We start from the raw sequence: 14,317 nt of genomic DNA on the forward strand, positions 1-14,317 counted from the left end.
CCCCAGTGGCTTTGTTGTTGGGAGCAGCCAAGGAGCGGGGAGGGCCATGGCCGCCTGGGGGTGTCCCTGCAGCGGTGGCCTTGCCGGAGATGCTCAGCCTTGCGAATTGCTCCACAAGCTCCTGGTAGCCAGGGAAGGGAGCTGGCGGCACCGGAGCGGCTGCGGCCACCGCTGTGCCCTGGTGGTTATTGGGGACACTCCGCTGAACCTGGAACACCCTGGGGTCAAAGAAAGTCCCACAGGGTGCCCTCTGCAGCCCTGTGAGAGAGAGAGACGGAGTTGTCATGGGCTGGGGGGACCCTCCATGGGCACCCCACCATCACCATCGTCCCCTGGCTCTGCTGGTGGCTGGGACATCCCCGTGGGGTGAGCTGCTGTGTGGGGAATGGGGCTGCAAAGCGGGAGGAGACTCAGTTCTGGGAGGGGAAACGGGAGAAGTGGCCCCGGGTACTGGGGAAATGCTCAGAAAACGGGATTTTCTGGGCACATATGACCAGGGCAGGGCCGCTTGGCTGAACCCCTGTGCCAGATGTGCCGGTGACAGGGGTGGTTGGTGCTGGAGATGCCCAGGATTGGAGCTCGTGAAGGGGCTGAAGGTGCCGGGGTGTCCGAGCAGACGGGGGTGCCAGGGGTGCCGTACCTGCTGGTGGGGCCTGGGGGGTCGCCCAGGCTGCAGGGAGGGGCGGCTGCTGCATGGGAGGTGGGCACAGCGGGGCTGAGCCTGCAAGAGAGACAGGAGCCATGGCCGGCGCTCGCCTCCGCTCTTGCCCCCAGGAGCGCCCCGGGCTGCAGGGGTCGGGGTGGGTTCCTACCTGGGGGAAAGAAGCCCTGGGGGAGCATGGATGCCTGTGGCAGCCGCAGGACCGGGGGAGCACGGCAGCTGTACACTGGGAACATGCTGGTCGCTCTGGCCGTTGGTAACTAAGGACTCTTTGGGGTGTCCCAGGAAGGAACGTTGGGGCTCCCAGTGTTCCGCGCCAGCCCCAGAGCCTCCCAAGCTCCTCCTGGGCAGGGAAAGGGTTCAGGGGGGTGCGTGGGTGGTGGGTACAAATGCTTTTTGCTTTCAGTATTATTTTTCAGGGGGGAAAGGAACAAGTCGATGCAGCCGAATGGTGTGTATGGACCAAACTGCACCTTGTGCCACACAGTGAACGTTGGCCAGGAAGGCCAATGGCATCCTCGGGTGTTCTACAAAGGGGGTGGTCAGTAGGTCAGAGAGGTTCTCCTTCCCCTCTACTCCGCCCTGGTGAGACCCCATCTGGAATATTGTGTCCAGTTGTGGCCCCTCAGTTCAAGAAGGACAGGGAACTGCTGGAGAGGGTCCAGCATAGGGCAACAAAGGTGCTGAAGGGAGTGGAGCATCTCCCTTCTGAAGAAAGGCTGAGGGAGCTGGGGCTCTTTAGTTTGGAGAAGAGGAGACTGAGGGGTGACCTTATTAATGCTTATAAATATATAATTCTGAGTGCCATGAGGGTGGAGCCAGGCTCTTCTGGGTGACAGCCAGTGACAGGACAAGGGGCAATGGGTGCAAACTGGAACACAGGAGGTTCCACTTGAAGATGAGAAGAAACTTGTTCATGGTGAGGGTGTCAGAGCCTGGCCCAGGCTGCCCAGGGAGGCTGTGGAGTCTCCTTCTCTGCAGACATTCAAACCCGCCTGGACACCTTCCTGTGGAACCTCAGCTGGGTGTTCCTGCTCCATGGGGGATTGCACTGGATGAGCTTTCCAGGGCCCTTCCAATCCCAAACGTACTGTGATACTGTAACATGTTTGTGACCATTGCCTGTGTTTCTGTGCCCTGGAGTGATGCAGAGACAGGAAAAAGGGACCTCAGGGACACGAGGGGGTGTCACACAGCGCCTGCTCCCCAGCCCTCACTCCAGCAGTCCCTGATCAGTCCCCTGGATCCCCCGTGGAGGGGCTGAGCTTTCCCAGGCCAGTGACACTTGGGAGGAGACAGAACCCACTGTTGTGTGCTGCCCAAAACAAGGGCTGGATGCTGCACATCTGCCCGGATGCTGGGGCTGTTTGTGCTCTGCAGGACCCCGGGGATCGGGTCGGTACATCGTACATGGACCACTTGGCACCGCCAAGGACATCCTGGGAGGAACAAGAGGGCTTTTGCTTCCATTATGTGAGCTGGGACAACTTCTGCCATGAATTTGATACAGTATTTGGTGTGAGTTTTTCCAGTGGCCTCGTGTACTTTTGCATCAGAGTATATTCTATCCAAATATATTAGTTACTCGTTCCGAATGGCACTAAGGTAGCTGTGAAGCTTTGAAAGATCTCGCTAATGGAAAGTCAAAAGAAAGCGTGTGTAGTGGCACATCTGTCCCTCTTACTGTCCCGTGCTGTTTGTCAGGGTGGTGTTTGTCTGTAAATGTAACAGGAAACAAGTGAGAAATCTGGATTTATGTGTAAATGACACCAATGGACACTCCCTGGGTCAGAGTCTGCACTTCAGGTGCTGCCGATGAGATACAATGGTCTCAAATGGTCTAAAAATCCCCCAAACAACCCCTTACTGCTGTGAGCCCCCAGAGGGGGAAGGTTTGGCCTCAGCCTCTCCCTCTGCCTCCCTTTCCGCTCTCCCTCTGCATTGTGCCCAGTCTTGCAGGGGTGGCTGGACCAGCCTGAGCATCTTCCTTTGGTTCCCAAGTCCCAGGTACCAAACAAGGGGGTCATTTCCCCCCTGGAGGGCTCAGCAGCACCACCTGAACCTGAGCAAGAGGTGGTGGATGAACCATCCCTGGAGACATCCCAGGCCAGGCTGGACGGGGCTCTGAGCAACCTGAGCTGGTGAAGATGTCCCTGTCATGGCAGGGGGGGCACTGGGGGAGCTGGGAAGGTCCCAACCCAAATCGTTCTATGATTTTATGCTTCACAGCAGCAGTTCACTGCTGTACCGGGTACCGTAGCTCTGTCTCTGTTCCCCACCTGCTCTGGGTCACCGCAGGCCGGCCCGGCTGCTCCGGGGCTCAGCTGGGGCTGTTTAACCCCTGACAGGTCTCACCTGGAGCCTGCTGGGTCCATCACCACCCACCTGGGCTCTTTGGGGGCAGCTCCCTTTGTAACCCAGCAGCCTGCTTGGCCTGAGGGCCTTTTCTATTCCCTCCTTCCCTGCCTCCCTCCCTCCTTTCTTCCTTTTTCCTTTGTCTTTCAGGAACCTCCCTTTGGAGGTGGGGAGGGTTGGGCTTTGCTGCCTGTGGCTCTCTAGGATGTAGTATCAGGATTTTCTGCCTTTCCCAGCTCTGCCAAGCAGGTAAGGACACAGCAATGAGCTGCCTCTGCTCCCCCATCCCAGGGCTGGGTGTGGGGGCTCTGCAGTCAGGAGGTGTCCCAGCCCTGTTCCTCTCCTGTTTGCTGTCCCAGGTGAAGGACGATGTCGTCACGCAGCTCTGGAGTGGCCCTGGGGCTCGGTCCCCAGCCCAGCTGCAGCAACTCTCTGGTAGCGCAAAGAAACTCTGTCCCGGCGCTGAACGTCCGTGCGTCCCGGAGCCGCTCGCTCGCCCTGCTCAGCCGCGAGGGATTCGGCAAGGGCTTCAGTGGGTGCGTGGGTGTTGGGGTGTGCACGGGCTCTCACCTCGTGTTTGTCCCCAGGGGAACGTGTCTCTTCTCTGGGACAGGTTTGGATTCACGGTCTCAGCACCGGGAGCCTCGCAGGGTGCTGTTGTTCCCCTGTGTTCAGGGCAGAGCTGGTGGCGCTGGTGTCCCTGCTGCCACGGTGGCAGAGACCGGGCAGTGCTGACATCCCAAAGGCCACCAGCTCACGCCTGTGTCCCCGCTGCCCTGCCAGGAGCTTCTGCAACGTGAGCGATGCGTTGGGGGCTGATTTGTTGGACGCAGCTACTCCATCCCCGACCCACAGCTGGTCCGCAGGATCGTGTCCCAGGTGCAGTTCTACCTTTCGATGAGAACCTGGCCAAGGACGCTTTGTGAGTCCTTTTCTCTGTGCCCCCCAGAGCTGTGGTGGTTGGTGCAGCTGCTCCAGGGACCCGAGTGTGGGGCCAGGATGAAGCTCAGGGTGCGGTGCTGAGCGGCAGCGGGGGCTGCGCCACCACCAGCGTCCAGGATGGGGTCTCAATGCACCTGCTCCTGGCCTGACCCATGGAGCTGGGGTCACCGGGCACTCCATCGGCCCCAGGTTGTGGAGCTGGGGTGGGGAATGAGCAATAAAGGGAGATGAGATTTCCAGGCAATTTCTGGCCAGTGTGGTGATTGTTCATTGGGTTGCAGGACCAGGGAGTGGAAAAACAGCTGCCCGAGGTGCAGCCAGACAAGGGCAGGAGGGTCCCTGCCCTGCAGCCCCTCCCTCGCCGTTTTGGGGTTGATTTGGGGTTATTTTGCTGCAATAGGGGGGCAAAGCCGGGTCTGTGGTTCCCAGTGCCCCCAGCACCCCATCGCACACAGACACAGAGCAGGTCCAGAAAAACAGCATTTAATGGAAAGTGAAAAGAAACAAGGTCCCAGGAAAGACACCCCAGCCCCCCTCCCCCCCAATGCAGTACCCGTCCCCCCTCCCTCCCCACTCCCTCCATCCCTCCCTCACTCCCACCCCCCCCAACGCCCCCCTCCCCCCTCCAAATCTACTCCTAACCCCCCCCCCCCCCCAAACCCACCCCCTACCCCGGGTCTAATTCCCCCCTCCCACCCACGCCCTGCGCTTGCTGGAGGGCTCAGGCTCGGGCCTGTGCCCCCGTTTGCGCCCCCGCTGCTCTGCCCGGGCAGCCTGGGTTGGCGGCAGCTGCATCCCTGCGCCCCACAGCTTGGGGGGCTTCAGGGCATCTCCTAGAAAGATCTTCCCTGGCACCCCGAGGCGGCTTGTGGGGTCCGCAGAGGCTTTGTTCTGGGGAGCAGCCGAGCAGTGAGGGGGGACATGGCCGCCTGGGGGTGTCCCTGCAGCGGTGGCCTTGCCGGAGATGCTCAGCCGTGAGAATTGCTCCACAAGCTGCTCGTAGTCAGGGATGGGAGGTGGCAGCGCTGGAGCGGCCGCGGCCACCGCTCTGCCCTGGTGGTTATTGCGGACGCTCCCTTGAAGGCCGCACACCCTGGGGTCAAAGAGGCTCCCACAGGGTGCCCTCTGCAGCCCTGTGAGAGAGAGAGAGGGAGTTGTTATGGGCTGGGGGGACACTCCATGGGCTGGTACCCGTCACCAACGTCCCCTGGGTTTGCTGGTGGTCGGGACATCCCCGTGGGGTGAGCTGCTGTGCGGGGAATGGGGCTGCAAAGCGGGAGGAGACTCAGTTCTGGGAGGGGAAATAGGAGAAGTGGCCCCGGGTACTGGGGAAATGCTCGGAAAACGGGATTTTCTGGGCACACATGACCAGGGCAGGGCCGCTGGGCTGAACCCCTGTGCCAGATGTGCCAGGAACGGGGTGGTTGGTGCTGGGAGTGCCCGGGGTCGGGGATGGCGAAGGGGCCGAAGGTGCCGGGGTGTCCGAGCAGACGGGGGTGCCAGGGGTGCCATAGCTGCTGCTGGGGCCTGGGGGGGCGCCAGGGAGCTGAAGTCCCGCTGGGGCACGGCAGCGGCGGTGACAGTGGACTCACTGGGCTTGGGGACACTGCTGAGATCTTTCTTGCTGGCCCATTCCATGCCCACGGAGCAACTGAAGATCTTCCGGGCATCTTCTGGTCGGATCTTCTCTGGGACCGCGACACGGCTTGCAGGGTCCCCAGTGGCTTTGTTGTTGGGAGCAGCCAAGGAGCGGGGAGGGCCATGGCCACCTGGGGGTGTCCCTGCAGCGGTGGCCTTGCCGGAGATGCTCAGCCTTGCGAATTGCTCCACAAGCTCCTGGTAGCCAGGGAAGGGAGCTGGCGGCACCGGAGCGGCTGCGGCCACCGCTGTGCCCTGGTGGTTATTGGGGACACTCCGCTGAGCCTGAACACCCTGGGGTCAAAGAAGCTCCCACAGGGTGCCCTCTGCAGCCCTGTGAGAGAGAGAGAGGGAGTTGTCATGGGCTGGGGGGACCCTCCATGGGCACCCCACCATCACCATCGTCCCCTGGCTCTGCTGGTGGCTGGGACATCCCTGTGGGGTGAGCTGCTGTGTGGGGAATGGGGCTGCAAAGCGGGAGGAGACTCAGTTCTGGGAGGGGAAACGGGAGAAGTGGCCCCGGGTACTGGTGAAATGCTTAGAAAACGGTATTTTCTGGGCACATATGACCCAGGGCAGGGTCGCTTGGTGACCCCCCGTGCCCGATGTGCCGGTGACAGGGGTGGTTGGTGCTGGAGGTGCCCAGGGTAGGAGCTGGTGAAGGGGCCAAAGGTCCCCGGTATCCAAGCAGACAGGGGTGCCAGGGGTGCCGTACCTGCTGGTGGGGCCTGGGGGGGCGCCCAGGCTGCAGGGAGGGGCTGCTGCTGCATGGGAGGTGGGCACAGCGGGGCTGAGCCTGCAAGAGAGACAGGAGCCATGGCCGGCGCTCGCCTCCGCTCTTGCCCCCAGGAGCGCCCCGGGCTGCAGGGGTCGGGGTGGGTTCCTACCTGGGGGAAAGAAGCCCTGGGGGAGCATGGATGGCTGTGGCAGCCGCAGGACCGGGGGAGCACGGCAGCTGTAGGCTGGGAACATGCTGGTCGCTCTGGCCGTTGGTAACTAAGGACTCTTTGGGGTGTCCCAGGAAGGAATGTTGGGGCTCCCAGTGTTCCGCGCCAGCCCCAGAGCCTCCCCAGCTCCTCCTGGGCAGGGAAAGGGTTCAGGGGGGTGGGTGTGTGGTGGCTACAAATGCTTTTTGCTTTCAGTATTATTTTTCGGGGGAAAAAGAACAAGTCGATGCAGTTGAGCTGTGTGTAGGGACCAAGCTGCCCCTTGTGCCACACAATGAACACGTTCATGACCATTGCCTGTGTGTCTGCACGCTGGAGTGATGCAGCGACAGGAAAAAGGGACCTCAGGGACACGAGGGGGTGTCACACAGCGCCTGCTCCCCAGCCCTCACTCCAGCAGTCCCTGATTAGTCCCCTGGATCCCCCTTGGAGGGGCTGAGCTTTCCCAGGCCAGTGACACTTGGGAGGAGACAGAACCCACTGTTGTGTGCTGCCCAAAACAAGGGCTGGATGCTGCACATCTGCCCGGATGCTGGGGCTGTTTGTGCTCTGCAGGACCCCGGGGATCGGGTCGGTACATCGTACATGGACCATTTGGCACTGCCAAGGACATCCTGGGAGGAACAAGAGGGCTTTTGCTCCCGCTCTGTGAGCTGGGACAACTGCTGCGAACCCGAGGCCAGAGCTCTGCGGTGGCCCATATCCTGTTAATTAATCACACTGTTCTCTGTTAGCGAGGCACCGCTGGCCGCGAGGCTGGCTGAGCCCATCTGCTGCGGGACTCGTGGCAAGGACTCTCGTTGGGGGCGTGAAGACAACCGAGCTTCTAAAAACATCAACCTTTATTTCATTTTGGAGCCAACCCGCCCCTCGGCACCTCCGCTCAACTCGCAGCTGCGGGAAAGGGCCCATCAGCCCTATCTGTAGGAGTTGGCCTTGTGTTTGGGCAGGAAGGTGAAGCTGGTAGGGACAGGGCCCAGAAGCATCTCGCTGGAAGAAAGAGAAGAATAAAACAAAAGAAACAAGGAGAGGTTTGTGTTCATGCACCATACCCAGTTATTTTATAGCCCCGTGGCTCTATAGCAATGGTGACCACACTCACATGTCTCAAATCGAGACTTTAATCTCCCTAAACATGAAGGCTGCTGCACAAAAGCACCCACGGTGCTGAGCTCCAACCCCAAACCACAGCCCCGGAGGGACGAGACCACCAGGTAAGGGCAACGTCCTTCTCGCCGGGGGCTCCCCAGGGTCAGTGCCGGGTTTGGGGACCTGAACGCGGCGTCACCGCTGGCCGGGACATGCCAAAAGCCAACACGAGCCTCCCAAAAGCTGCTCCCAAGCTCTCGCTGTGCGTGTGTGGAGCCAGAACCCTGCTCGTGCCAAACTGCATTAAGGTCAGGTCCTAAAATGATGTAAGTCAGCGCTAGCGCAGTCGGATTTGGCCTCGCTTAAGACGTGAGCTATTTCACTCTTTGGAACACACGTTGTATTTCCAGTGCAGAGTAATTTTCTTTAGAGTCGAGGTGGTTTAACATATTTCCTGGATGCTGGTTCAACTAAAACTTTCCATAAGGTGCCTTTGTGCTCTGCCCTGTCCCTTCCCACCGATTTAACTGAAATCCAACGCTTTCTTACCTTATTTTAATCCAATCATCCACGTTCTGGCTTGCCATCAGCGTCTCCAGATAGTCTCTCCCCATGTAGTAAGGCGGTCGCTCGTTAATTTTCTGAGGTAGGTGCTCTAATAAGCCGACTGGGATGTACCTGCCGTGAAACGCAACGGCGGTGGGTGCGGTGGCTCCGGCACCACGGGCTCGCTGTGCTGAGCGTCCCCCACCGGGCAGAGTTACCTGCAGAGGAACGAGAGCCATTCCAGCAGGAACTTCCTCGTCTTCTCCACCCCCTGCGTGTCCGAGCCCCAGTGCTCGAGGCCGTAGCTGGTGAAGTCCTTGAGGATCTCAAATCTCTCACTGGAGGGGATATCCCAGTGTCGCTGCTCCTTAATTTCAGTGAAAAGCCACGGTTTGATGAGCGCCCCCCTGCAGCAAAGAAGTGCATTGTTATTCCCCTCACTGATGCTTCTGAGTATGCCAACTAATCCAAGAGGCTTCCCAGCACTCATCTGCCAGCCAGTGCTGCTTGAATTTTTATCTCAATTTCAACAGGAACCTGCTGGACATTCCCACAGATGCAAAGTGATTTTACCAAGTTTCAAAGAGTAGTTTCACCAAGAAGAAACTTCCGGTGTTTCGGGTCTGTTCAAGGATTTAATTCTGTTTTTACTCTTGCACCAACGGAGCTCAGAAGCGAGGTGGGAACACAAGCACTTGCCTTGCGATCATGATTCCCGAAACGCCCATCTGCATGGCTCGATTGGCGTCTTCGTAAGACAAAATATCACCGTTTCCTGTCCAGAAGGGAGAAGCCAGAGGTCAGAGCGATACAGAGGGCAAGTCAAGCTGAGCGAATCCAGGCATGGGAGAAAAGTCACAAAGGACACAGGGTCCAAGAGCCGGATTGTCCAAAGAGGCCTCGCAGCTCATGTTCTGAGCCCCCCAGGGATGTTGCTGACACTCCACCTCCTTCAGGCCAATCCTTTTGAATTAAACACGCAGCACTTCCACTCCACGTGACAAAACGAGACACCTACCGAAAAGAGGTATGGGGCTGGCTATTCTGGCACACTCTGCTATGTAGTCCCAGTCCGCGCCCCTCGTGTAGCGCTGCTCCCGGGACCGCCCGTGGAGCTGGGGAAGAAACCTGCAGTGAGACCCCAAAAAACACCCAGAGGAGGCAGAGCAGACTGGGAATAACGGGCTTCAGCAAAGGAAATGACACGGGCAGGGGTCAAGGATCCCTCTGGAATGTTTATTGGGCTGGAAGCTCCCTCCCACAGTACCCCAGGAACCATCTCCCTTTGTCATGCACGCAAAGCTCAGAAGCACCCAGGAAAAAGCTCCCCACACCTGAATTTTTCTGTCATGAGCAGCAAACACTAAAAGGTCATATGCAGGTGGGCAAAGGTGTTTAAAAGAGCTACTGGGCTGCGGGGAAGGGTAAAGTCACCCCCGCATTGTGCAGAGTCCCCCGGCCAATGATCCCCGCACCGTGACCATGGACGCTCCCCACTCGCAGATCTTGGGGATTATTTTGTGAGCCACGTTCATCTTCTCTTGCACCCCCGTCCGTATCTTCACAGTCAGCGGGACGTCCAGCACCTGTAGAAATGGAAGGTGAGGCAGGATTTGGCTCCATCAGCTCATCCCGCGCTGCCGGCAGATGCACCAACTCACCGAGTTCATCCCTCGGACGATCTGTTCAAACTTGTTGGTCCGAGTCATCAGGGCGCAGCCTCCTCCCTGGGGGACAAAAAGCGGTAGAGTCAAGATTTCCTGCCTCCTCATATAGTGAGGATGCTGTTTGGAGCTGCTCCACAGCAGCTCTCTGCTCAGGGGATGCAGCTGAGACTTGGAGCAGCATCTCAAGACTTGGAGCATCTCAAGACTTGGAGGAGCAGCATCTCAAGACTTGGAGCATCTCAAGACTTGGACGAGCAGCATCTCAAGACTTGGAGCATCTCAAGACTTGGACGAGCAGCATCTCAAGACTTGGAGCATCTCAAGACTTGGACGAGCAGCATCTCAAGACTTGGAGCATCTCAAGACTTGGACGAGCAGCATCTCAAGACTTGGAGCATCTCAAGACTTGGACGAGCAGCATCTCAAGACTTGGAGCATCAGGACTCACAAAACGTGCTGGAGAACATCTTACCTTCTTGTAGACCAGGTCAATGGGACACCCCACGTTGATGTCTACAAAGTCCACTTCAATCGTCTGGTTCAGGAGCTCTGCGCATTTGGTCATCGTGTCTGGAAATGCCCCTTCCAGCTACCAAAGAGGGGACAGGTTGCCTGAGTTCAAGCAGCAGCTTTTCTCTTCAAAAGCGAGTTATCATTCTTTTAGGTTATCAAGGTGATAGCACTCACCTGCACCCCAAAAATATCTTCGGTGTGATGGCGTTTGAGCAGAGCCCACTCGGAGGACTGGCCCTGGAGCAGGTTGGTGCACACAGCCATCTCTCCGCAGGTGACGTCTGCCCCGAAGCGCTTGCAGATCCTTCGGAAAGGGAGGTTACCACACTGGGGGAGACAGCAGAGACGTGGTTCTTCAGATCTGCTCTGCTCCAAATGTGGAACAGCGACATTTGACAAAAGGAGAGAATGATCTACTTACCGTGGTGAGTGGAGCCAAGTAGAGCTTGCCTTGGATTTCCAGCTGGGAAACAAGAGGGATGGAGGAAGATATTCCAGTCAGCAGTTTTATCACTTGCCGTGGGTATAACTCAGTGGGAAAACCAGATCACCGGTTTTGTTCAGGAACCTCAGCTATTCCCTGAGAACGTATCGTTTGGGTGAAAGAACCAGAAACTGAACCGCTCAGTTTGTTTTCACTGCTCAGCTTGGAGAAAACTCAAAGCAGTTACAGACCGAGGGATGCGAGACTGGCTAATGGGTGCAAGGACAGAGGTGACGAGGAGGAGAGGAGGGAGGCGACGCTTTCCCTCAGGAGGGCATCGTGTGGTACAAACCAACCAGCCCCAGCAGCTCGTTTCCACCCTCACCAACAGCTCAGCTCCTCCACATGCGAGGAGCTGCAGCTTCTCTTGGTTCTCCCCCTTCAAGGACACCACCACAACCCCAAGAGCTCACCTTCCCGCATCCTGCCCCTCACAACAGTAACACGGTTCCCAGGCAGCTCTGTCCTCTGCCTCTCACCCAGCCCAGAGCTCCCTCCTGTCTTCCCAAGCACAATCTCAGCCACTTGACAAGGGACAGCAGCCCTCAACCAAACTCTCACCTTCTTCTTCTCGCATGCCCGCAGCTTTATAAGATCTTCATCTGTCACCGGGCCGGCTGTTTTGATGGAGGAAGGTTCCTCACCGCTCTGTGAGGCGTCTGGTTTGGGATCTTCTCCCTGCTCTGGTCGCACAGGACATTGGGGGCCATCTCCCAGGCCCTCCTGGGCTGTTGTGCAGTTGGGCACCTCTTGCTCCTCTGCAGAGCACCCGGTGGCTTTGCCACCGTTCCCACCATCTCCGTGGGGCTTGGCCAGACCGCGGAGATACTCATCGGCCTTCTTGAAGTTAAACTTCTTCTTGCGCAGCTGGTGCTGGAGGTCCTTGGAGAGGTTGTTCCTCACCAGCGTCTTCCCTTCCCACTGCTTGGCCAGGTCCGCATTGACGATGTTCTGGTAGCCAGCGCCGAGGTGGGACTGGGCAAAGCGGCAGGTGACACCGTAAACGCACTTGCCGAAGGTTTGGAAGAGCACGCAGCTGCCGCCCAGGTCGCCCGGCTTCGCGGCCATGTACTCGCCGACGTCGTGGAGGAAGCGGCACCGTGCCCCAAAGTAGCACTTCTCTGCACAGCCCTTAAAATGATAAAGAGAAGGGTGGAACCTCTGCCCTCTGCTTCCCCACCCAGGCATGCCAGGGTTGGAGATATACGAGAAATAACGACAAAGGATATTAATGAACTGGGTGAAGAACCCAGTTTTGGGACAACACCACTATCTTCCAGCACACGTGAGGTGAGCCTGGGTCTGCCCTGGCCCAGAACTGCTCTTGAGCACCCATCGCGCCCCAGAGCCCCGTGCCCCACCTGCGTGACCGACGGGCACAGCCGGTTCTGCTCGTAGTGGGTGGGTTTCATGCACGGCCGGCTCTTGTTCTGCCCCCGCGCCCGCTTCCGCTCCGCCGGCTCCTTCTCTGCTGCTCCATCCCCCTCTCGGCTCTCCCCGTCCTGACCCGGCTCCTCCACCCTCACCCGTTTGGCGGGGGGCTCGCTCTGGGGGCTGCCGACATCCTCATCCTCCTTCTTCTCCTCGACCTCCTCTCCATCCTCCCCACCGGCCCGGCCGCTGGGCTCGCCCCGGGCCCGCAGGAACGCGTGGAACTGCTCCTTGGAGGTGAGGAACCTGCGGGGACACGGCACCGGCTGAGCGGGGGTGACCGGGACACGGGGCTGCCGGGGAGGACACCGACCGGGGGGTTATGGAGGGACCGGGCACGGAGTGGAAGGGCTATGGAGGGACCGGGCACGTACCGGGGGGTTACGGAGGGGCTGAGCACGTACCGGGTTGGGGTTGTGGCAGGGACTGGTACGTACCGGGGGGGATCGCGGGACTCGGCACGCACCGGGGGGATGGCGGGGCCACGCGTATATGGGAGGGATGGCGGGGCCGGGCACACAGCGGGGGTTACAGAGCGACCGGGCACGTACGGATGGGCAGGACACGTACCGGGGGGATGGCCGTTCCGGGCACGTCCCGGGGTTATGGATGGACCGGGCAGGGCTGGGCAGCCCCGCTCCACACTCACCGGGCACTCACCGGCGCCACCCCCGCTGCCGCCGCCGCCATGCTGCCGCACGCGGTGATGACGCGGGGGGCGGGGCGGGGGCACGTGACCGGGGAGGGTATAAAAGGCCCGGCCGAGGCCCGGCAGCCTCACAGCGGCGGGCAGAGCGGACCGGGTGTGTAGGTGTTGCTGCTCGGGCTGTCCCGAGAGCGTGGGAGGGCTCTGTGCGGGGCCTTGAGCCCTCGGCCTCGCTCCGGAGCGGACACAGGGCTGGTCATGGCGTGAGGGACAGGAAAATACACCTGTGGCCTTTTGTTTCATGACATCTGAGATGTTCCCTGGTTCTGGGGAGGGGCTCTGGCTGCTCTGCATCTCCAGAGCTCTAAGCTGGGGAAGATGGAGCTCTCTGCAGAGATGTGAGGCTCTTGCTCTAGGTTTTTTGGATGTTTGAGGTTGCTTTGATTTTTTAAGCAGTAAATACAATGCCTAGTTTCTTGGTGTTCAGCTGGCGTGTGTCAACTCCCATTGCACAGAGCCATAAATCTGCCTTGCGGCCATCCCATGGGCAGAATTCTGTTGTGGCTGCTCCAGCAATGGGATTTTCCATGTTGCCCTTTGGAAACATTTGCAAGCCTAACCCAGCTGAGGTGTGGGAGGGCTTTGTCTTTTTGAAGGGCCATAGGAAGAGCTGGTTTGTGCTCTGGGCTGTGTGCTGCCCGCCTTTCCTCCCACCAGGGATAGAGGAGCTGTGAGACGAGGCCATCGTGTCTCCAGGGTTTGGGATTGTCCTTGGATATGGACTGGAGCCAGCACAAAATTCCAGATCTAAGGGGCTGCCACACATGCCTGTTGGTTGTGTTAATGAGGTTAATGAGCAGCGAGCAAGGGCTGGAGCTTGTGAGGCTGGACCACCAAGCCTGTCCTTGCCTTTAGTCCGGGGGTGGAAGCTCAGGCTGAAAACCAAACTGACGTGTCGGATGTTGGATGCGAGATGGCGCCTGCTGAGCTCTGCTCCCTCCTCTGTACCTGCCACGTTTTCCCCATGTGTTTAGGACGCTTGTTACAACCTTTGCTGGTCCACATCCCTACCCACCAGAAACAGCCTCATCTGTGATGCTCTTGCCCTGCCTGGTGTGTGTGGGCCTTGAGCAAGAACTTATAGTGAGGGGGCTCGATGTCTCATGGGGTGATGTGTTCAGAGCTCTCCTGGATGAGGTTTCCTTCCCAGCTCACATCCCTTCTTGTTTGACTCATGCTTGGCCTGGGCTACCGAGAGGGTGAGAAATAGCCCTGGAGTCCAAATGCAGAAAGACCTGTACTCCATCTTCTTCTCTGTCCCCTGCGCTGAATCCGAGGGCTTTACAAAGCCCTTTTATCGAAATAAGAGCACAGGGAAGCAGGCTGGGGTGCAGTTTC

The 14,317-nt window shown here is 59.0% G+C and overlaps 1 protein-coding gene across 1 annotated transcript; it reads right to left on the reverse strand.

Moving 5' to 3' along the window:
* Positions 1–7,367: 7,367 nt before the first annotated feature.
* Positions 7,368–12,982, reverse strand: DUS3L (dihydrouridine synthase 3 like). Its single transcript, XM_065858315.2, has 13 exons — positions 12,923–12,982; positions 12,204–12,519; positions 11,404–11,973; positions 10,780–10,821; positions 10,533–10,685; positions 10,318–10,434; positions 9,840–9,905; positions 9,654–9,764; positions 9,197–9,293; positions 8,878–8,953; positions 8,397–8,585; positions 8,182–8,310; positions 7,368–7,533 (listed from the first exon to the last, which is right to left on the reverse strand). Exons 1-13 carry the CDS (start codon positions 12,961–12,963, stop codon positions 7,461–7,463), a joined length of 1,980 nt encoding a protein of 659 aa, XP_065714387.2. The 5' UTR covers positions 12,964–12,982; the 3' UTR covers positions 7,368–7,460.
* Between the last annotated feature and the right edge of the window lie 1,335 nt (positions 12,983–14,317).

The sequence above is a fragment of the Patagioenas fasciata genome, chromosome 27, assembly GCF_037038585.1.
Source record: "Patagioenas fasciata isolate bPatFas1 chromosome 27, bPatFas1.hap1, whole genome shotgun sequence".
In the NCBI taxonomy this organism is placed as follows: domain Eukaryota; kingdom Metazoa; phylum Chordata; class Aves; order Columbiformes; family Columbidae; genus Patagioenas; species Patagioenas fasciata.

Excerpts from the sequence above, each read along its gene's own strand:
- DUS3L (XM_065858315.2), bottom strand. The coding sequence starts at position 12,963 with ATGGCGGCGGCGGCAGCGGGGGTGGCGCCGGTGAGTGCCCG. Across the intron at positions 12,520-12,922 it reads GTGGCGCCGGTGAGTGCCCG|GTTCCTCACCTCCAAGGAGC; the intron begins GTGAGTGTGGAG and ends GTGTCCCCGCAG. Across the intron at positions 11,974-12,203 it reads TGTGCCCGTCGGTCACGCAG|GGCTGTGCAGAGAAGTGCTA; the intron begins GTGGGGCACGGG and ends TATCATTTTAAG.